General features: G+C 42.8%; 1 protein-coding gene across 1 annotated transcript in view; it reads left to right on the top strand.

Annotated features, from left to right (window-relative positions):
- Window positions 1–22359, top strand: part of SKAP1 (src kinase associated phosphoprotein 1) — a 374118-nt gene that overhangs the window by 315110 nt on the left and 36649 nt on the right. The window contains exons 10-11 of the mRNA XM_036755929.1: window positions 1262–1312; window positions 15709–15809. Coding sequence (XP_036611824.1) covers window positions 1262–1312; window positions 15709–15809 — 152 coding nt within the window. The remainder of the gene's footprint in view (window positions 1–1261; window positions 1313–15708; window positions 15810–22359) is intronic.

Below are 22359 nucleotides of genomic sequence, written 5' to 3'. Positions count from 1 at the left end.
AGTTCAAGGGAAAATACATACAAAAAAAGTAATGTGGCACAGTGGATAGAGCACTGGGCCTGGAGTCAGGAAGACCTGAGTTCAAATCCAGCCTCAGACAGTACCTGTGTGACCCTGGGCAAGTCGCCTCACTGTTTGCCTCAGCTTCCTCATCTGTAAAATGAGCTGGGAAAGGAAATGGCAAATCACTCTAGTGTCTTTGCCAAGGAAACTCCAAATGGGGTGATGAACAGTTGGACCCAACTGAAACAACTAAACAGCAACAGTGCCACCAGGGAAGGCCCTGCCTGTGAGAGCTGCTCACATGTCAAGGCTTAGGGACTACCAATATATAACCTGTGTGCTATACTGGTATCCTCTTAATGTTAGAAAAAAGCACAGTTATCACCCAGCACACAAGCAACGTTGGGAAAGAAGGCATCAATGAAAGGGACCCAAGATGGGATTCTGGTCAGGAACACTGGAGAAAATAGCTTTGTGGACGAGAGCCCAGTTCTACTAGAGTATCTAAATAATGGCAGCTAGTTAGCTACATATGAGCATCTCAGCCTTCGACCGGTGGGCCTTACTTTCCTAACTCCTTCCCTCTGGGCCCTTCCTCTCTGTGAAGGCCAGGTGCCAGATGGGGAAGCTACCTGACTGTTTCCCACTTTGAAAGGACCCCACCTAGAAAGCTTCCCCCAGCCCCTCCACAGTGCTGCATGCCTTCTTTTCAAGGCCGTGGAAAACTCCGTATTCTTTTGTAGAGTGTCTAGATGTAGAAATCCAACAATCTGTTAATAATACGAATTAAATTTAAATTTGTGGCATTCATTATTTCTCCAGAAAAGCCCAGTTGTTAAAACACTAACACACCCTTATAGCGCTCTATAAACATTGCTTGAGTGCAGCAGAAGTCTCAGGGAACGAAGTCATCCCCAGACTAGGGGCCTAGCTACTGTAGGCTAGCAATGATAATAACTGGCGTTTATACAGCACTTCAAGGTTTGCAAAATGCTTTCCATCCATCATTTTATTTGAACCTTGATCTTACTGTACCAGCCTAGCATCTTTTTTCCTCAGATATGTGTTTGATTGGCATCATTCATTCCAGTTCTCCATAATTCCCCGTTTGGAATGCATTGTCTTACGCTCACTTTGAACCTCTCTATCGTCCTCTAGGGAATGCTCATTCTCTTTGGCCACCATAGTGTCCTGTGACTCAACACCAATCAGCACCACTCTCTAATGTCAATCTTTTATTTTTTTCCTCTCCCAACAGATGAAGAGCTTGATCAGGTTGAAGACAACAGTGGAAGTCAGTCAAAAAGAGGTACACAAAGCTTGGTTAATGCACAGTGTTCTGCTTGCTGCTCCTTGCACGTAACTCTCCTTCCCTGGACTCTTTGCCTTTTTGCTCCCCATAACTGGAATGTTCTCCCTCTTCCCCTCTACCTCCTGACTTTCCTTCCTCCTTTTCCCTGGCTTCCTCTAAGACTCAGCTTTCTGCTTTCTGCGGGAGGCCTTTCCTAGTTCCTCCACTCACCCACTATTCCTAATACCATTCAAGCTGTATATAGTTTGTATGTACATAGTCATTTGCATGTTGTTTCTCGACCCCTCACCCTGTTAGAATATGAGCTCCTTGAGGGCAGAAACTGTATTTTTGCTTTTCTTTGTATCTGGAGCAGTTAGCACGGTGGGTGGCACATGGGTGGCACATAGTAAATGCTTGATGAATGCTTATTGTCTGATTGAAATAACTCTGTAGAATATGTCCGCCTCATACTGGAGAAAGTACCTTTTTTTTGACAATATGAAAACAACTGGACTCTCTGAATCGGAAAATTAGGAGAGAACTTGAGTTTCTCCAACACTGAAATCCCCTGGGGGAAAAAAAGGTGGCAGAATACACAATGATCCTAAAGAGGCAATACAGTATATTCAGTTCATCAATGTTAGGAGAGCACCTCAAATCTGACCGCAGGGAGGGGGAAGATCTAAACCAGATCCTTACTTTTTTTTTTTTTCCCATCAGTACTTCTAAATCAGGACAGTGGAGCTGGGCCATTAAAGAACCCACAGGATTAAGAGTGCAGAGAATGGAAATGTCTCCTCTCTAAGAGGCCCTGAAATTGCAAGTTCAGAGGGGAATGAAGATGTGTCAGATCTGAAAAGTGAATGTAGAGTGAAGAATGGAATTACTGGGTGTTGCTGACTTTTGATGGCCCTGTTTGATTCCAGGCACATTTGGAAATGAATATGGAACAGTTTGGTTGAATACAAAATCACAACTTATTCATCCCAGACGGTTAACCATGCTTCAGGCTGTTAGTTAACCCATCTTTTCTGAGGTCAGATGCCCCTCTGAAGCCTCTTTAAAGTGGCAGGAAGCCTCACCAAGGGCCTATTCAGCTGTTGTCAGTAAGGAAGACTGCTTGTTTCAAGTGACGCCTCAAGGACATTCATTCCATCAGCCATACCTGAATTGTGCCTGATTTAGAATCCAGTCCATTTTTTTCCTCAGTAACAGAGATCCTAGTATAAAAGCCTGAGCTTGTGATCTGTTTCTGACTCACTGTCTCTATGTGTATGTGTCTCTTTGCATCTCTCTTTTCTTCTCTCTTTATTTCCCTCTTTCCTTTCTCTCTGCCTGTCTCTTTCTTTGTCCCTTTTCCCTTCTCTTTCTATTATCTGCTACCTCCCCACCTCCAAGCCCCTTTTTTCTTGGTCTGTTCTCTCCAGGAAATGACTACAAAGGTTTAGAGAAAGGCCCAGCCTCATAAAACTCAGGCAGCCAAAGGGAGAGAAAGAAGAGAGAGACATCAAAGAGGAGCGAGGGACGTTTATCCCAAAAGAGCAGGGCTAGAGACAATGAGACAAATCTGTTTGGAGGCATGCTCGCCCCACTTTGAGTGGCCCTGGGATGATCACAACACAGGCTAAGGGCATTCTAAAACCTGCCTGTGGAATCCAGGGGTGGTCCCTTGCTTTTACTTAGGAACGCTGATTTCTACTCACTGTACAGAATTCAAGCGGAAAATCTGTTTCCTGACCAACTCGTGCCCCACCTGCTTCTCTTCCCCATCAAACTTCCCTCTCTGGCAGGGGAAAGAACTATCTGGCCTGTGTGGGAGTGTGAGCCTGTAGTGGGTGGAATAAGTGTGTGCTTCCCACAGCCCAGCTTCGTCCTTACCTCCATTCAGGAAATAGACTTGTGGCAGGCCTCTAGAATTCAATAGCAGACTAGTCCTTCGCCTCATTTCCTCCTCCCCACATCCCTCTGTTGTGGCTCATGTCTAGGAAGGGGGGAAATGTGTTTTTTTCCCCTTCCTTAGCTCTACCAATAGCTATAATTCAACTTGTTTTAAAAGAAAAATTTCCTTTTGTTCCTTGAGTTTCCTGTCCCCTTCTCCCCAGCCCCACAACCAAGTAGGAGTTGTTATGGCATATAGTAAACCCTAAACATGCTCCTGTGTTTTATACTTTCTACAGTTATGATGATTGGTGTCTCAGTGATTAAAAAGCTGAAGAAGACTTTTTGCTCCCTCGGCAGAATCTGGAGGCAGAAATTTTTTTTTTAATTTGTTGTTTATTTATTTATTTACTGAATTTATATTGTATCTTTTCTCCAAAGAATTTTAGAGGGAACCACAAATATTGAATATCCAGATCCCATCACTTATCTATAAAACGATTTTTAAAAAATAGTAGCTGAGGAGAGAGGGAATGGGGAGGGGGGGTGGAGAAGGAAAGCAGTACAGATGAAGGCCTTTAAAAGGCTGGAGGGGTGTGAGAAGTGACAGTCAGTGATGAATCCTAGTGTAAAAAGCTTTAGCCCAAGTTCCAGATTGTGAAACTCACTTGGATCAGCATTGTATCATTTGCCATTTGCCTTTGCAAATAAAAGCAAGCAATTCTTGGTCCTTAGGCTTAGCCTCCTAAGGAGGTCACTCTGAGAGCGATATTGCCTTTAAAATCTGAGCAACATCACCACCACCTCTCACTCCACAGGGAAAGTAAATAAGATCACCAGTCCCTTTTCCTGTACATTGTCCCTTTGCTTGGTCAGCTAAAACTGTCAACGTTTCTGAGCTCCAGTGAAAACTTTTCATTGCAAGGGGGGAAAGCACCCCTATTGGGTGTTAATGACCCTATAAAATGTAATTTCTTTTATTTTACTCTGTTACCTAGAAAATCTATCGCAGGCTTGTAGTATTGATTGTTCAATCTATAAAGGGCTCAGTTTACAGCATGACTGTTAGTAACAGGGTTATTTTAATGAGTGACTCTTCAGCACCTTTGATCACACTGGATTCCAGCCTTCAGCCTAGCCTTGCTTTTATAGTACAAGACTGTGATTTGGGGCTCAGTAACTCACACTTATCTCTTCTTCTTGTCACTTATGCATAGGTGACCCAAGGTGAAACTTGGTCCATGCTGTCCTTAATAAAATCACAGGCCATTGCTTGGGTGTACCCTGTCATGTAATAAGCAGTTCTGGAAGAGCAAATCACCCTCAGACTTTTTATTCCTTTGATTAGTCAGTGTCTGACCAAAGGAGACCTCCGAACAGGTCATTACTGCTCATGGGTTATTGGCCAACTCAACCAAATAGAAGTCAGAAGTTCAGCTATTTCTGGAGAATGAAGCAAATAGTTATTCCACTGAGCATTACATTACTGAGAGGCTCTTACCACGCAAGGCCCCCCCACCATAATGAATTACTAGGCCAAGGAAGCATACGGCGGCCACAGCAAGTATTTGTAGCCCTGAACTTTTAAAACGGGCATTTCCCCAGACCAAACATTAGTCATTAGTCATTACCCAGCTGTACTTCAGCCTAATAAAAGGGCAGAAAGAGGGAGGTCAGGATTAGTGAGAGATTTCCCATACCAAAATCCTACAAATCAATCAGTCAGTAAACATTTATTAAGTGCCTACTATGTGCCAGGCACTGTGCTATGTGCTGGGCATACAAAGAAAGGCAAAAGACAGTGGTACATTCCCAAGTCATGATCCCAGGGCTGGGTGGGATCAGCTGCTTCTCTTGCTTTCCGGCCGGCCTCGCTAAGAGACAACAGTATCTTGCTTCCTTCTAATACCTTTCATTCTGTAACGGTTATTAAAGGCTCAGGCAGAGTCAGTTCAGTTAGCTGAGTGTGGCATCTCTCAGATGCCTGCCCTGAACCAATATCAGTTTCAAACAGATGTGATTTGGAACCTCATTGACCAGCCCCTCCCCTCCTCATGCTCAGGTCGAATGGTTTTAATGGACTTTCTTGTTTTGTTTCTGTTTTTTATTCATTTGTTCCTTTATTAATGCCCCACACTGATACCTCATCAGGGTATAGAGAGAACTCTGGGTCCTCAAAGGCTGTGTCAGTGGGAAGAAAGTTCTAGTAATGACCACCAAGCTGGGAAGGTTTTTGGGCAGTGGTCCAGTGACTGTAAAATAATTATCGAAGCCTAGCCAGGTTAAAGGAGGCTAATCAGTCAATTAAGTACCTAAAATCTCCCTTTATATGAAAAGTCTTTCCTTATTCCCCATAATACTAGTCCATTTCCCTCTGTTGATTATCTCCAGTTATATATATATATGTGTGTTATATATGTATATACATATGTATATGTAATATATATATATATATTTAAAATCTTGTTTTCATGTCCTTTCCCCCATTAGACTCTGAGCTTCTTGAAAGCAGGGACTGTCTTTCGCCTTTCCTTATATCCCCAGTGTTATAGCACAGTGCCTAGCACATAGTAGTCGCCTAATAAATTGCTTATTGACTGATTTGTAGCTGCAAGATGCGTAACAGCATCATCATCACTTCTGAAAGAGTAGATGGACTAAAGATTCAGAATTTTTGGACATGGCCAAAATTGTGGAAATTTGTTTTGTCTGTGCATATTTGTTGGAAAGACTTTTTCTTTTTTTTTCCCCTAATGTGGGAGGAGGTTGGAGGAAAAGAAAATAGACTTTTGTTAATTGAAAAAACATTTAATTAAAAAAAAAAAAGAAACTCCATTGAAGAAAATCACCAACTCATCTGTGACTTACAGATGAGTTTTGGAGAATTGCCTGGGGACATTGGGAAATTGTCACACAAGCTTCAAAGTTAGGAAGCCCTGGGTTCAAGTCAGATAAAATTAAATAACACTTGGTTTATTGGCATTTTCTGCATTAATTCTCCCATGGAGTTTCAGGGCCAAATTGGTTTTAGGGTAAAAGTTTCTGTACACTTGATACGTATACCATTTCTATAGAGAGACTATACTTAATTTCCTAAAGTAAAAATAATAAAAAGCTATTCTAAATAAACCTGAAAAGATGGCAAGAACTTAGCATTTATATAGAATTTTAATGTGTACAAAGCACTGCCCTCAAGGAGCATTCTATAGGAGGAAACCTCATCTGGTTGGCTAGAGGATAATGAAATGTGAGGCCCTAGCCGTGTTCAAAGACCCTCTCCTTGGTCAGAGGGCTCGTGATCAGGGTTGACAGAGGGAGTACTCAACAGTAAGAATCCTTCAGATCCTTGAAGTGTTAAACCGTATGCCCAGTACTAAACCCCATTAACTTAAGAAAACTAAAGTAACATGCCAAGAAAGCCATCAGCTTTCAGTTTCTCATGCCTCGTCACAATTTAAACTCTTCAGGACCCCAAACCCACATTCTTCTCAGTCAAAAGCTAGGGTTTGACAAGGGCAGCTAGGTGGTGCAGTGGATAGGGCACTGGCCCTGGCATCAGATGGACCTGAGTTCAAATGTGGCTGAGACACTTACTAGCTGTGTGACCCTGGACAAGTCACTCAACCCCATTGCTTACACACACCACACACACAGGAAAAGGGGGGGGGGGGCGGGAAGCTAAAGTTGGTCTAGAAAACCCAAGGGAGTTTAAGGTGTCAAAAGGGCATGTGAAGTATAGACTCACAGAGTTTCCACCTAACAAAGTCTAAAGGCTGATGTTCAGAGACATCTCACCTGGTCTCAGATAAGAGAGAAACACATAGGTAATCTCACCAGTATTAAAGGTGCATTCCTTAACTATGTGAGCAGAGTGACCTAAGCCTGGTCCCATAGCTTTAACCGGAGAAAAGAAGAAAAGCAAACCCATTTTTGTTTCTTGGTTTATCCCCATTCTCCTCGTAGCTGGTTCCACTCTGGTTGCTTTGGCATTTAGCCTTTCTAAAATAGACTAAAGCACTTGGATTGCTGCCTGTCGAAAAAGTAGAAGATTCCATCCCATTCCTTCTCCAGAAAAAGTCCATCTCAGCTCTGCCAGCAATTTAAATGCAGTGATCATACCCATTAGCTTCTCTATCATTGTAATTGTTGTTAATTGTTATAACTGTTTTAGTTATTAGTGTTGTCACTTATTGCTCTAGGTCCTCTGTCTGTTTTATGCTGAATATATTAGTGCTTTGCTTCTGAATTAGCAGCCTTGTATTTAGTGGGGAGGTATATTCATGGAGAGACATTGAGAAATACTGGCATTAAGCTTTATTCTTTTGTTTTTCATTCCAAATGGACAGACTGGAAAAAAAAATAATTAGGTGGAATAATGTCCTGGAAATGAGAATGAGGATGTTTGCGAATTAATTAAATGGTCAGAATGCTGTGCCACTTCTGATCCCTGAATGCTGCCAGAGACACATAAACCTCAAGAAGACCCATATCTAACCCGCAAAGCAAATCCTGTCCCACCAAAGACTCCATTTCGGAGACTTTTGCAGACTCTGGCCCCCCTGCTCTCTACGGATCTGAAACAAGCTTAGGTATAAATCAGACTCACATCCTGTACCAGTTCCATATTGGATGAAATGGCAAAGTTTTGGAGTAGCTGGCTCTTGGTAGTGCGGCAAGCTGCCCATCTTAACTGCCACCACCCTTGGTGTGCTTTGTGACATCTGTGGCCTCTGGAACTCAGCCCTCCCCTTTGTTCTCTGTATTTCCCCTTCATAAGCCATCACAGTTGTGACATACTCTCAGGCTAGTCTTTTCAGATGTCACAAAATCTATCTTATATAGTTAGTCACAAAACATTTCTTTTTTAGTTAACACAAATCTATTTTGTTCACCTCCGCTCTCCCACACCCCAACGCAAAAAAGAAAAGAAAAGAAAAATCCACGTTACAAGGATGCATAGTTAGGCAAAATTAATTTCCACATTGGCCATGTGAAAAAAATAATATGTCTCATGTCACACCCAGAATCCAGTACATGGGCAGCATGTTTCATCACAGTCCTATGTAATCATGGTTGGTCATCAGCCCAATCAGAGTTCTTAAGTCCTTCAGAGTTGTTTACAAAACATCTCGACGGGAGATTGTTAAACAGCTACTAAGTGAAAAGTGTTCTTCCAAGCGTTCAGGAAATTAAATAAAACACAGTCCCTGTCTTCAAGGAACTCATAGACTAGTAGGTGAGATTAGACGTAGGCACGGATGACTGTAATCCAGAACAGATGTGATTGCTCATAGATGTGGGGAGGACTTCCCTAGATGGGAGATAGAACTATGTCAGTAAGTTGTTATTGTCTCTATATGTCTGGAAGAAGATCATGACATCAGGAAGCTGATGCCATGACATGTAAGTGAATTGGATTTCAGTGAGGGAGGGCTGTGCAAAGTCACCAGCCTCACTTTGTCCTCCGAAGCCATCTGAGTCCAATGGCAAGATGTAGATCAGGATGACTAGAGATGGCCCCCGTATCAGTAAGTAGGAAATAGAGATATATGGTAGAAAGAGATTTGGATTTGAAGCCAGAAGATCTGGAGTTCGAGTCTTGGCTATGCTACTTACACATTATGACAGGAGGCGAGTGATCCGATTTCTCTGAGCCTAAGTTTCTTCATCTGTAAAGTGGAGGTAATGATAATAGCTACTTATTTAATAATAATAAATAATAAGGCATTTATCTAGCACTTTAAGATTTGCAGAGCACTTTAAAACATTATCCATGACAACTCTGAGATGTGGGTGCTGGTATTATCCCCCTTCTACAGAAACTGAGGTAGCGAGTGTGTGAGTGACTTATCCAGGATCAAAAAGCTAATAAGCATATGAGGATGGGCAGTCTTCCTGACCCTAGGTCCAGCATCCTAGCCACTGGGCCATCTAAGTGGCTCCAGTAACACCTACATTCCCTGCTTCACAGGACTGCTCTGAAGATCAGGTTAAAGAATGTTCGTGAGAGCACTTTATAACCATAAAGACACATATAAAAGTGAATTATCATTATTATTGTCAAAGGCAGGCTCCTTGAGTACCAGAACCATCTTTTGTCTCTGGATGGCTGGCATTGAGCATAGGACTTTGCACATGAGAGGTACATAGTAAACATTTATTTAATTGAATCATTATATGACTATAAATGATACATTCATAAGCAGTTGCATGCTCTTAAAGTAAAAACAGACTCTGCTTTTTTCCAGCAAAGAAGATTTTTTGCTGATTCTCTCCAATCTGAGATGCTTCCCTCTAGCCACCCAAATTCACTCTATCCTTGGGAAGTCAAACTAAAGGACCGTGAAGTCTATATTTTCTTCTTAATTCTATTTAATAAGGGCCTCCTCCATCCTAGGTACTTTGCTGGGTTGTTGGGGGTTTAGAGGTAAAAAATAAAACAATTCCTGCCCTCAAGCTTACATTCTATTTAGGAGGAACAAGATGTACATTGAAAATTAAATACAAAATATATATAAATCAAAATCTGCTTCCCATGGAGCTGAGTAATAGGTCTGTGGAGGCTGAGGGGAGGAGCATGCACAAAACTAAGCTTCTGCTTAGCTACTTCCAATGCCATATGTTCTCACTAAAAGTCCAAGAGAGAGACTTCCTGAGTCCAAGCAACACACTTCAAAGGGAAGAGGAGAAATAGAGCAAGATAAGGTGAAGTCACTTCTCTTAAAGCCAGGCCCCTCCTGGCTCAATCAGTTAGCATTTATTAAGCTCCTACTATATGCTAGGCAAGGTGCTAAGTTCTGGGGATACAAAGAAAGGCAAAAGGCAGTCCCCACTCTCAAGAAGCTCAGAATCTACTGGGAGACACAACATGCAGACCATTGTGCACGAGCAAGGTATAAACAGGATAACTTGGGGGTAGTCTCAGAAGGAGGGCACTAAGATTAAGGAGGACCGGGAAAGGTTTATGACAGAAGGTAGTTTAGCTGAGACTTGAAGGAAGCTAGGAAGTGGAAATGAGGGAGAGAATTCCAGGCACCCACCCCCCACCATGACAGACAGCTGGTGAAAATGTCCAGAGTCTGGAGATGAAGTATCTTATGTGAGGAACATCAAGGAGGCCAGTGTCACTGTGTCACAGGGTACTTGGAGGAAAGTAAGGTATAAAAAGGCTAGAGGAGCAAGAGAGGCCACAGCAAGCCATGAAGGGCTTTAAAAGTTGAAAAGAAGATTTTATTTTTGATCCTGGAGGACAATAGGGAGCCACTGGATCAGTGGCCAATCTTCTTTTGCACAGGCCTCCTCACCCTCACATCACCTATCCCTGTCATGGTCATCAAGGAACCAACCAGAAGCCTCTGGCCTTACATGTACTTTAGCAAGAAGTCCACATGTGTCACCAGAAGTGGTCTGATATTAGGACCCACTGGAAGAGCCTGAGGCAGAGGCTCAGCCCCATACAGGCTTCAGGAAATGGCCCCCTGAGCAGTGTCCCAATCCAGCAGATGGGGCGGCATCCTCTAATCACTCCCTTATCAAAGTAATTTCCCAAGGGAAAGGATTATCAAATCAGAGATCAAGATAAGCTTCTTATAAGGGATAGTTCTTGAGCTAAGTTTTGAAGGAAGCTAGGGATTCTCCAAAGAAGGGTGAAGAAGCAGTGCATTTCAGGCATGGAGGACCAAGGCACAACATGTGAAAGGGTATGGTACAATAGCCTGAAAAGGTAGGCAAGAGCCAGATTGCACAGGAGGAGGAGGAGTTGTATTTTATCTTAGAGGTAATAGGAAGCCATCACCATATTTTTTTTTAATTCACAGAAGGGTGTTCAGCAGGAAACATGGACAGCTTTGAAAGTAACCTGTTGAATTGTCACCTATTTAGAGAGAGAAAAATTATTCTGCATTCAGATTTGTGGTTACATGTCCAATCCTCTTTCTGTATTCCCCTTTGTATACGTAGAAATGCTAATCTTACTCAGTGTTCATTAATTAAACATCTTACTTGGTGTTTGGAATTTTAAAAAAGAAAAGTTTTTTCTAAAGAAATTACTGTGACCAAAAATCAATTGCCCTACATTCTCTGAACTTAGTTGAACTGGTCCTTGGATCACAGAAAAAGTATATCAATAACCCTATGAGTGAAGCCTTTCCAATTTAATAGAACCTGCTAAGTGCTCATACTCCCCTGGGATAGCTTTCAAGAAGCCAGAATCAACTCTGTGTCATCGTATCTGTGAGAGACAGAGAAAGGGACTGGCCCTTTGATTTTGTTAGTACAGGGAACTCTTGGATGAGGAAACTCCTCCCAGCCATGTAACAGGTCATCATTTTCTCTACAACTTACAGTCTTGGAGAGTTGTCTAGAGCAATAGGGACTTAAGTGGTTTTTCAGTGTTTCTGGTCCCAAGGCCAGCTCTCTATCCACAATACAATTTTGTGTCACTGCCATAGTACCTGTGAGGTGTGACTTAAACAAAGCTCTTGTTTATTCAATTAAGGTTAACCATTTATGCAGAAATGCATCTAACATTCAGGCACTGAAATAGGGGACTAGTTGCTATAGTGATCATATCATAAAATTGTAGAATTTTAGAGCTGGCAGGGGCATTAGAGGTCATCTAGTCCAACATCCTCAATTTTCAGAAGAGAAACCTGGAGCTCAGAGAAGTCGCCTAAGACCGTACGGCCAAGAAGCATCAGAACCAGGGTAGAGCCCAGATCTTCTGACTTCTAGTCTAGTCCACTTTTCACATTAGCACTCTGCCTCCATATTCTAGATCTAGGAATCTGGTAAGCCTAGCCTCTTTTTTTTTTGGTGGGGAGGGGGAAGGAAGGGGGTCATATTCAACTACTCAAGTTGATGATGTTGTTGAGTTGTTTTTAGTTGTGTTCTATTCTTCATGACCCCTTTTTGGGTTTTCTGGGAAAAGATACTGAAGTAGTTTGCCATTTCCTTCTTCAGCTCATTTCACAGATGAGAAAACTAAGGCAGATTGAGTTAATTGGGGTTTTCCTGACAAAGATATTGGAGTGGTTTGCCGTTTCCTTCTCCAGCTCATTTTACAGATGAGAAAACTGAGGCAAACAGGGTTAAGTGGCTTATCCAGGGTCACACAGCTAGTAAGCATCTGAGGTGAGACTTGAACTCGGAGAGATGAGTCTTCCCAACTTCTCTCCACTCTATCCACTGCACCGCCTAGCTGCCCCCATACTGGAGAGCTGATGTCTATATTGTTACAGGATTCTGTTCTTCTCTTCCAAGAGTAAAGAAGCAGTTTGGCATAGTAGATAGAAGAGTTAGCCTTCATTAGCCTTGGAGTCAAAAAGACCTCAGTTGGAGGCCTGCCTCTGGTATCCACTGGTTGTGTGGCTGTCGCAGATCAGTTAAGGTTCTCAGTACTGCCAGGACGCCCCCTAAGACTATGCATTACAACAGAGGCCTCGATGGTAACCTTTGTGATTAGGCCTATTATAAATGAAAATGCAGTCATGCTTTTCCAGGGCTTCCCTCCTATTTTAACAAGCCAGAGTCCCCCAGAATTCCTTCAAATCACTCCTTGTCTTTGTACTCCCTACATGTTTTTCCTTGAAATGCATACATATATGCTTAACTCTATAGCAAAATGTTATCCTAGTGGTAGTCGTTGGTCTTTTTGCTGCCCTCTGTTGTCTGCTTCAAGTAGTAACAGTTCCATGTGTTGAGAAATTAAGCCTGAGTTCCTCCTCTGTTTTAAGTAACTGGATGTCATGCATTACAAGAGCCTAACGTAGGTCAATAGTGTCTGCCCTTACCGAGCACTGCCTATATCTTTCTTGTAAGAGTCATTAAAGTTTCTTTTCCATGAGACATAGAGAGCTAATTCCAATGGGATTCATATACACACACATGGACACACACCTCCTTACCCCCAATCCCAAGTTCTTTCATTTCAATACAACAAACATTTATCTTAGTGTTCAAAGAGCTACTGTGTGTAAGGCTTTGTTCTAGAAGCTGGGGATATAAAGACAAAACTACATAGCTCCTACCCTGAAGAACATACGTTGGGGAGGGGGGCAGGGATACTAGATATACATAGGTATAAATTTAGGATATATGGGAGGGAGGGAGGGGGAGAGGGGGGGAGACAGAGAGAGAGAGAGAGACAGAGAGACAGAGAGAGAGACAGAGAGAGAGAGACAGAGAGAGAGACAGAGAGAGAGACAGAGACAGAGAGACAGAGACAGAGAGAGACAGAGAGAGACAGAAAGAGAGAGAGACAGAGAGAGAGAGAGAGAGAGAGAGAGATTACTAGCTCACTAATAACTGGGGGAATCAGAAAGGCCTTGTATAAAAGATGCTTTGAAGGCTGAGGTGAGGAGAGAATTTCCAGCACTTGGCTAAAGGCGTGGAATTCCAGAGAAAGCATTCTCCTTCAATGAACCCTCCCTGTTATCTTATACCCAGAGTCCATGATTGAGTCCTGTTTTCTAGGATAGGAAGTTAGGATTACGTTTATTATAATTCAAGGCTGGACGGTTCTAGGCTAAACTTGACCAGAGCTTTCATCATGATGGACTTCCCCATTTCCGGCATGTTCTGTGTTGGCTCTTGAGCAGCATGACCCAGAACTGTCACAGATGCCTGTAAACACCACCCACCCACCACAGTGATGAAGTGAGGGGTGAAGATGTAGGACCAGATGCTACAAATACTAAATGGTGCTTCCTAGCTAAGCTAGATGTCAGAGTGGGCCTGGAGTCAGGAAGACCTGAATTCAAATCCAGCCTCAGACACTTCTTGGCTGTGTGACCAGGGACAAGTCATTTCACCTTGTTTGCCTCAGTTTCCTTAACTGAAAAATGGGGATAATAACTAGCAAATGAGCTATTTGTGAAGCATTTAACGCAGTACCTGGCTCTTAATAAATGCGTGTTTCCTTCCCTTCCTCTCATTCTGTCTACTGACTTGTGCCATGCTCTTTACCATCACCAAGGGTAAGCCGGTGCTCTTCCCATTCTCTAGCTCCCTTAAATACCCCCCAAGGAAGCACTAACACCCTTCACTCCTCGGCTGGGTCTCCACAGCCCCAGTTCTTCAGAAACTGTTCCCAGCGTAATCTCTCACATCCTATGTATCATGTGACTTGTGGTCCCTTTCAGTTCCTGCAGGACCCTGTACTCCCTGCACTCACTAGAGGGTGGGGAGACAACCAAGGAGTCTGGGCATAGCTGGAGTCTGGAATTCAGGCTTGGTGACTTTCTCCACATGGCCCCTCATTCGCAGAGCCTGGTCAGGAGCTAAGAGCTATCCCTGTGTTCTCTGTGACCCAGTGGACATGAGAACTCCTGCCTCCTAACCCCCCCGGATCCTCTCCCACTTTGTGCTATCTAGTGTTTAACCTTTCCGGGTAGAAGAAAATCAATACAAATTCTTCATTGTTAAGAATCGATGGTTGTCCCGTGGTATCATTGCCATCTAGTCTCGCTCACAGAGAAGCCTAGTAAATCTCTTCTGCTGCTTCTAAGGCTTGGTTTGTCTTCTTTGGTTGCTTTCATTTTTAATGCAGATCACTTTGGTTTCTGATCTCCCGGGGGCAAGGAAATAAATCCTGACAGACACGTTCAGGGTCTCCGAATAAGATGCTGGAAAAGAGCCAGCCCACCCAGGATTTAGTTGTAATGGATGAGATACCCCCTTGGTTCAAGTTAAAGTGGGACTGATTATTTTGGTATCTGTTGTTGATTACATCAGACAGTACCTGGGTGAGGGGGGCCCAATGTAAGGCTGCTGTGTAGCACCAGAGCCCAAAGTGCAAGAATCTGGTCCTTGAGTGAGTGATTCCTTACTCAGCTTCATTTACCAGAGTTTCCTTCAAATACAGTGAGATGGCATAACACAGTGGAGAGAGACCTGGCCTCGAAGCCAGAAACACTTGAATTCAGATCCCATCCCTGACACCTACTGGATGGGTGACCCTGGCCAGGTCACCGTACTCTCAGTATTCTGGGCAACTCTCTGAGCTTTTAAACTGCAGAGCAGGTGCCAGCCTGCATTGGCAGAAAAAGTTTCCTTATCCAGAAGTTCCCTCTACCAGTGAGATCACAGTCCCTATCCCTATCAATACATGCTGCAAAGTCAGGCCGGGTAAGCCAGCTTTGGGATCAACAAGTGTTTGGATGGAAGAGATCTCTCTTGCTTAGTTACAAAACAAGTGAAATATCCCGCTTGACTTCCTACTATTAATGAAGAAATGCATTTCATCACATTACCAAGTCATATCCTACTGGTGGTGATCTGTAAATATTTAATGTTAGTTAATGATCCCCTCCTCCCATAGTCCTTTGCTTGGTCTGTGTGAAACTGCTTTAATATATGCCTATAGCTGGGCTCCATCCCTAGAGTGTCAAGTTTCCTGGGTGTAAGTTCAAGCCCAACTTTGCAGTTTCCAGCTAGAAATTAGAGGCCTTTGAAAACAGGCGGCCCTCTATCAACAGATTCAAGAGGTTTTTTTGTGGGTTTTTTAACCATATATCTTTTTTCTCTTTCATTAGGAAACTATGCTAATTATTACCAGGGGCTGTGGGACTGTACCAGCAACCATCCAGATGAGTTGCCTTTCCAGCGAGGTGATGTCATCCGAATCCTGAGCAAGGTAGGAAGAGAAGTGTGGGTTGAAGACCAGAAGTTGCTTTCTTGAATCTTGAAAAAAATTTCCTCCCATCTAAGTCCATTTTTCATCATAGACAACTCTCCTTATATCAAAATACATATGTCTGTCTGTCATCTGAGGACAAGCACACTTCAATCCAGAAAGGCATACATATATACATATGTGTGTGTATATATATATATATACATACACATATATATATATATCTCCAGTCTAGAGTCAAGAGTTCAAATCTGGTCTCAGACACTTACTAGCTGTGTGAACCCTGGCGAGTCACTTCACCCTGTTTGCCTCAGCTCCATCATCTAAAATGAGCTGGAGAAGGAAATAGCAAGCCACGCCAGTATCTTTACCAAGAAAACCCCAAATGGGGTCACAAAGAGTTGGACAGGACTGAAACAACTGAACAATAGTAAATATTACGTATGAAACACATACACGTATATGTGTGTCTTTCTGAATTGAGCAGGGCTTGTTCTCAAATGAGAGATGCATAAATCTGTTGCCAGGCCTATGCTCAAAGCCTTTCCATCTTGGTAGAACCTGCCAGGGTTTTCAGTCCATTGTAAGACGGCCTTCAAGAACCCAGGGTACACCCTAACCCTAATAGTAACACTTATCTCCTAGTGATGTTGTGAGGCAGCTAGATGGTGCAACGAATAGGGCATTGGGCCTAGAGCCAGCTGGACCTGAGTTCAAATCCAAACACAGAGGCTTACTAGCTGTGTGACCCTGGGCAAGTCACTTAACCTCTGTTTGCCTTGGTTTGCTCAACTATGAAATGGAAATAATAGTACCAACCTCAGTGGGTTATTGCGAGGATCAAATAAGATAATATTAGTTAAAACACTTACCACAACGTCTGATCCATAGTAGGGGCTCCATAAATGCCTATTCCCTTTCCCCTTCTCAAGTAAGATAACACGTCGATCACATTACAAACCTTAAAGTGCTTATATAAATGCTAGCTATTATAAGGCATTAGAGCAAGATGTTACTGGAGGGTATAAATGACATGCAGAGTAAATTTCCATTTATCCATTACCACTAGGGAAAAGCAAGCTTTGATTAATTGAATATTCTCATTCAGTTTAAATGAGAGTTACCACCTAGACTGTACACAGATTATATCAATACATCAAGGACCAGTGATTTTGTCAGTGTGAGAACTGCCTCCCTTGAATTGATCATAACCCATCTATGACTTACAGCCCTGGAGAGTTGCCTGAGACTCAGCATGGTAGCATGACTTGCCCACAATCTAGCCGTGAAGTATGAGCAGTGGGATTTGAACCCAGGCCCGGTACTCTCTAGCCACTACACCATGTTAGCTCTCCCTAACCTCTTTTGTGCCATGAACCATTTTGTCACTCTGGTTAAACCTATGGACCTCTTCTCAGAATAATGGTTTTAAATGCATAAAATACACAGGACTACAAAAGAAAACAATTATCAGAATATTTAAAGAAGAAAGAAAGGGTCCATGGACCCCAGGTTAAGACTAACTGCTCTACATAGATTACCAATGTTTTTAAATTTGCATCGACTCACATAAAACTATGCTGATCATAATTTGAACTTTTTTGATGACTTAGAAGGAGCTTGTTTTTGTAGTGGCTGAAGACCATTGTTATGTATGTCATTTACCATTATGCTGTATAACACTATAAAAAAGGTTCATTTTGACTTTATGTTTTGGGGATTCTACATAAACATGACTTGGAGTGTCTGTGTGTGTGTGTGTGTGCTCATGCACACACGTGCGCACACTCTATACCATTTCACTTGGTGATCTCACCAGCTTCCATGGATTTAATTATCACCTCTGTGCTAATGATTTTCAGATCTACTTATCTAGCCCTAACCTCTCTCTTTACGTCCAGAGTCTCATCCCCAACTGCCCATTAGACATCTCAAACTGGATATCCTATAGACATCTTAAATTCATTATGTCCAAAATGAACTCATTATCTCCCCCTCCCAAACCTTCCCCCTTCTGAACTTCCCCGTGAAAGTACAAGGGTACCACTATCCTTGCAATCACCCAGGCTCACAGCCAAGGCCTGTCGATTTTATCTCTGCAACATCTCTCGAATGTGCCCCCTCTTTCTTCTGATACTGCCACCACCCTGGTACTAGTCCTCCTCACCTCACACCTGGACTAGTACAATAGCCTGCCGGCCTCAAGTCTCTCCCCACTCCTGTCCATCTTCAATTCATCTGTCAAATTAGTCTTCCTAAAGGACAGATCTGACTCCTCCTATTTAGTAAACTCCAGCGACTCCCTATCACCTTCAGGATCAAATATGAAACCCTCCATTTGGCTTTCAAAGCACTTCACAACCTGGCCCTTTCAACTTTCCAGTCTTCTTAAACCCTGCTGTGCCCAGCTCACACTCTTCACCCCAGTGACACTGGCCTCCTGGCTGCTGCTGGAACAAAACACTTCCTCTCCAGACTGGGAATTTTCATAAGCTGTTCCCCATGCCTGAAATACTGTCCCTCTATATCTCTACCTCCTGGCTTCCCTGGCCTCCTTTAAATCCCAGCTGAAATCCCACCTTGAGCCTTCCCCCTGAGAATATCCCCAATTTATCCTATGTCTCATTTGTACAATTGATTGCGCATTGTCTCCCCCATTAGACTGTGAGTTCCTTGAGAGCAGGGGCTGTCTTTTGCCTATAGATATAGATAATCCCAGTGCTTAGCAATGTCTGGCACATAGGAGGAACTTAATAAATGTTAGTTGACTGATCATGTGTTAGGGTTTGAGTGAAAACTGGTTAGTTCACTGGTTAGAATTCAGCACTAATGAGTTAGAATAACTTTCCCCAGTTCTCCAATGAGTCAGCTACTTTTACTCTCCCACAAACACCAAAAACCCCTAACCCTCGCTAACCATCTTGCAAAGGTTCATTGGTCACAGTGGGGCCTGAACAAGGGAATCTTGGCTGTTGGGGAAAAAACACTCCTAGTTCATGCCCTACTGCTTGGAGGAAGAGAAAAATGAGGAAGGGAAAGCGTGGGATCAAAAGCTTCATCACCACCTGCCCATTAGACATTTCAAACTGGATGTCCTGCGGGCATCTCTAACTCCACATGTCTAAAACAGGATTCGTTATCTTTTCCTCAAAACTCTCCTGTTGCTATCAAGGGCATGACCATTCTTTCAGTTACCCAGGTTTGCAAAATTGGTTGTGGTTGTTCAGTAATATCCAACTCTTTGTGACCCCATTTGAGGTTCTCTTGGCAAAGATAGTAGAGTGGTTTGCCATTTCCTTCTCCAGGTCATTTTACAGATGAGGAAAATGAAGCAAACAGGGTTAAGTGACTTGCCCCAGGATTGCAGAGCTTAGCAAGGGTGGCGGGATTTGAACTCAAGTCTTGCTAATTCCAGGGCTGGCACTCTATCCACTACACCAACAACTGCCCTTTTGCAAAACTGGAGTCATCCTCCACTCCTTACCTCCTTCATCCTACATATTCAATCAGTTGCCAAGTCTTATCAATTCTGTCTCAAATTCAGTCCCACTTCTCCAGTCACATGGCCACCAGTCTAAGTCAGGCTCTCCTCTCTTGTCACCTGGACTATTGCAATAACCTCCTAATTGGTCTTTCTCCCTGCCTCAAGTCTCCTCCCTTTTGTAGTCAGTCCTCCATACAACTGCCAAAGTGATTTCCTTAAAGTGAAGGTCTATTACATACAGATTCACCCCTCTGTATTGTCTCTGGGATTTAATACAAACTTCCCTGTGTGGCATTTAGTCAGTCAATAATTATTCCAGTCCTTAAGCATTTATTTGTCATATTTTATATTATACATTTTATGGTATATTTATTATATATTTATATATCTACTGTGCTCCAAGCACCGTGCTAAGCCCTGGGGATACTAAGACACAAGCCTGGCCCCATTTGACCTTTCCAGGCCTGTAAATTTTTCACAAATGCTGCAGTCCCCCCAGTTGCCTGTTCCTCACATACAACACCCTCTTGCCTGTCTCCAAGCCTTTGTAGAGGCTGGCCTTCATGCCTGGAATGCACTTCCCCCATCTCCAAGAATTCCTGTTTCTGTCAGTACTTACTCAGCTAGCTCCACTTCCTACAGGAGGAGGCCTCACTTGATCCCCCCAGCTGCTGGTGCCTTGGCCCCAAAACTAAGTTGTAGTCATTTTGTGCATTTTTAATACAATCTTACATAGATAGATAGATAGATAGATAGATAGATAGATAGATAGATAGAGGCTGTCACTCTGATAAAACATAAATCCTAGCAGACAAGGGCTGTATCATTTTTGTCTTTGTACACTCGGCACCCAGTATAATACTTAGCATAGAGTAGGTACAGACAGTTAGCACTTATTAATGGCTAATAACAATAATAGCTAACATCTAGATAGCACTTTAAAATTTTCAATTCCCTATGTCATCTCCTTTGATCTTTCCAACAACCTTGGGAGGGAAGGTGGTGCTTTTATTCCCATTTTTAGATAAGAGAACTGAGGCACAGGAAGTTAAATGACTTGTCACAAAGCTAGTAAGAGCCCGAGGCAAGATTGGAATTCAGGTCTTCCTGAAGTCCAGCTTCCAAATCCAACATTCCATGCAGTGTCCTACTAACTTACTGATCGATTGACTAATTAATATTGGTCAAGACTGATAGCATACATGCTGTGTAGATGAGACTAAGATATAATAGGCTTCCTTTCTATGTGGAACAAAGCACTACTATAAATATAGATACCTTCTTTGCGCTCTATAGGGTTAGTACTGTTAGGAACATATTCCCAAATACGTATAAGTGTGGTACTTATTCTACAGAATATATTTTCTTTACCCCCCCCCAAAAAAAGTTCCTTGAATTCTAACTGATCACAGGGAGTGTTATTAAACTGCATTTCACATTCTATCTTTTTTTCTGTCTAGCTTCTAAGCCATTTGAAAAAAGAAACTTTATCTTCCACCATGCTCTCCAATACTGCTGTTCCCAGATAGCACCAAATGTGTTGCCTTATAGTGGCTCACATGACTCCTCTGGACTCTAGGATTGTATTCCGGCCTCACCCTGAAAGGGAGCACCCACAACCCAAAATGCACCAAGTGAGATCACACCCGGCCTTCCAGCATTTTTACCCCAACTCTGGCCTAGAATCTGGACTCGCTCCATTCTCTTGACATTTCTGTGCAGTTCTGAGCCTCCAGGAATAAATTGGAAGCAAAGAGGGGAGTGGACGTTGGCCTGATTGGTATTTCAAATGCCCGAAAGCAAGGTTTGCCATGTAATAGAATTTGTGTACATTACCGTACTGGCATTACAGGGGTAATCGAGTTATCCACTCAGGTGTGACCAGGCCCCTGTTTGCCCAGAGCCCGCAGGTGAATAAATTAACTGTTTACATTGTCTGGAGGTGCCTGTAGCAGGAGGGGGGAGAACAGAGCCAGATTGTCTGCTGGCCTCCTCTCTCTGTCTTGATTATTCTGTTTGTTTTGCCCGTCTTTTGCCTTTGTTAATGGCTTCTCACTGGGGTTCCCTCTCTTCCTGTTTAAAGGAGCTATGCAATGACCTGTCCTATTACATAGAGCTGACTGCATCTGTCAAGACTATTGTATTTCCAGGAGAATATAGAGAACTCTCCCCACTTCTGTTTACCTTTTCTCTTCCCCATTCCCATTTTTAGAAGCAGATAGATCAGAATTCATTTCTATGGAAACATCTTACTAGGTCTTCTACTTCCATTCTGCTAGAGGATGCCAGTTCTATCAGTTCTCAGATTCAGGAGCAGCATGAAGGTTTCTTCCCCTCACGATATACCAGCTGCCTTTGTTTCCAATACTTCCAACACCTAGCTGTCTACAAAGAGAGGAATTAGTCATAAGCTAGAGATGAGGGTCTGTCTTGTCAGCTCCATTCCACTTAACTACTTGGTATCCTAAAGAGTATGCAAAATTGGATTTTCATTCATTTATATGCTTTGAATTTATTAGAATCCTCAGGCTGGTGAACACCTTAAGAGGTCATCTGGTCCATTCCCCTGTCTTCCAGAAAATGCACATCTGAACCATGCCAGGTAAATAGAAAGAAGGGAAGTTTGAATAACCAGCCTTAGTCAACCTTTCCAATGATTAGCCACCCTCTCTCTGGAAATTTCTCTATATGTATGTGTAGTCTAGGACTCTGTCTCACAATGGCAAATGGGTCCCTAGAGGACAATACTTCTTCCCTCAAAGTTTTAGAAGTAAATGTGAGGAATTGGAGTTTCTGATACTATTGCTCCAAGGCTCCAAAATCATCTTTTACAAAGGAATGTTTACTGAGGTTTGGCAAGGACCAAGTACAAAAACATTTCCCCTGAATTGGGGGTACACTTTCCTCTCTAAATATTCACAGTGTGCACATGGAGAGTTGGTGAGCCTCCACATGAATATTACAGATGCTTTAAGGATCTCATTGTCCAGTCACCCCATTGCACATTCATGCACTCAGAGGGATAGGGATAAGGACTGGCTTTGTGATTTCATTAGTATAGGGAAC

This window comes from Trichosurus vulpecula, chromosome 4, assembly GCF_011100635.1.
Source record: "Trichosurus vulpecula isolate mTriVul1 chromosome 4, mTriVul1.pri, whole genome shotgun sequence".
In the NCBI taxonomy this organism is placed as follows: domain Eukaryota; kingdom Metazoa; phylum Chordata; class Mammalia; order Diprotodontia; family Phalangeridae; genus Trichosurus; species Trichosurus vulpecula.
Note: the sequence above shows the minus strand (reverse complement) of the source record. Positions and strands in the feature narration are given on the sequence as shown.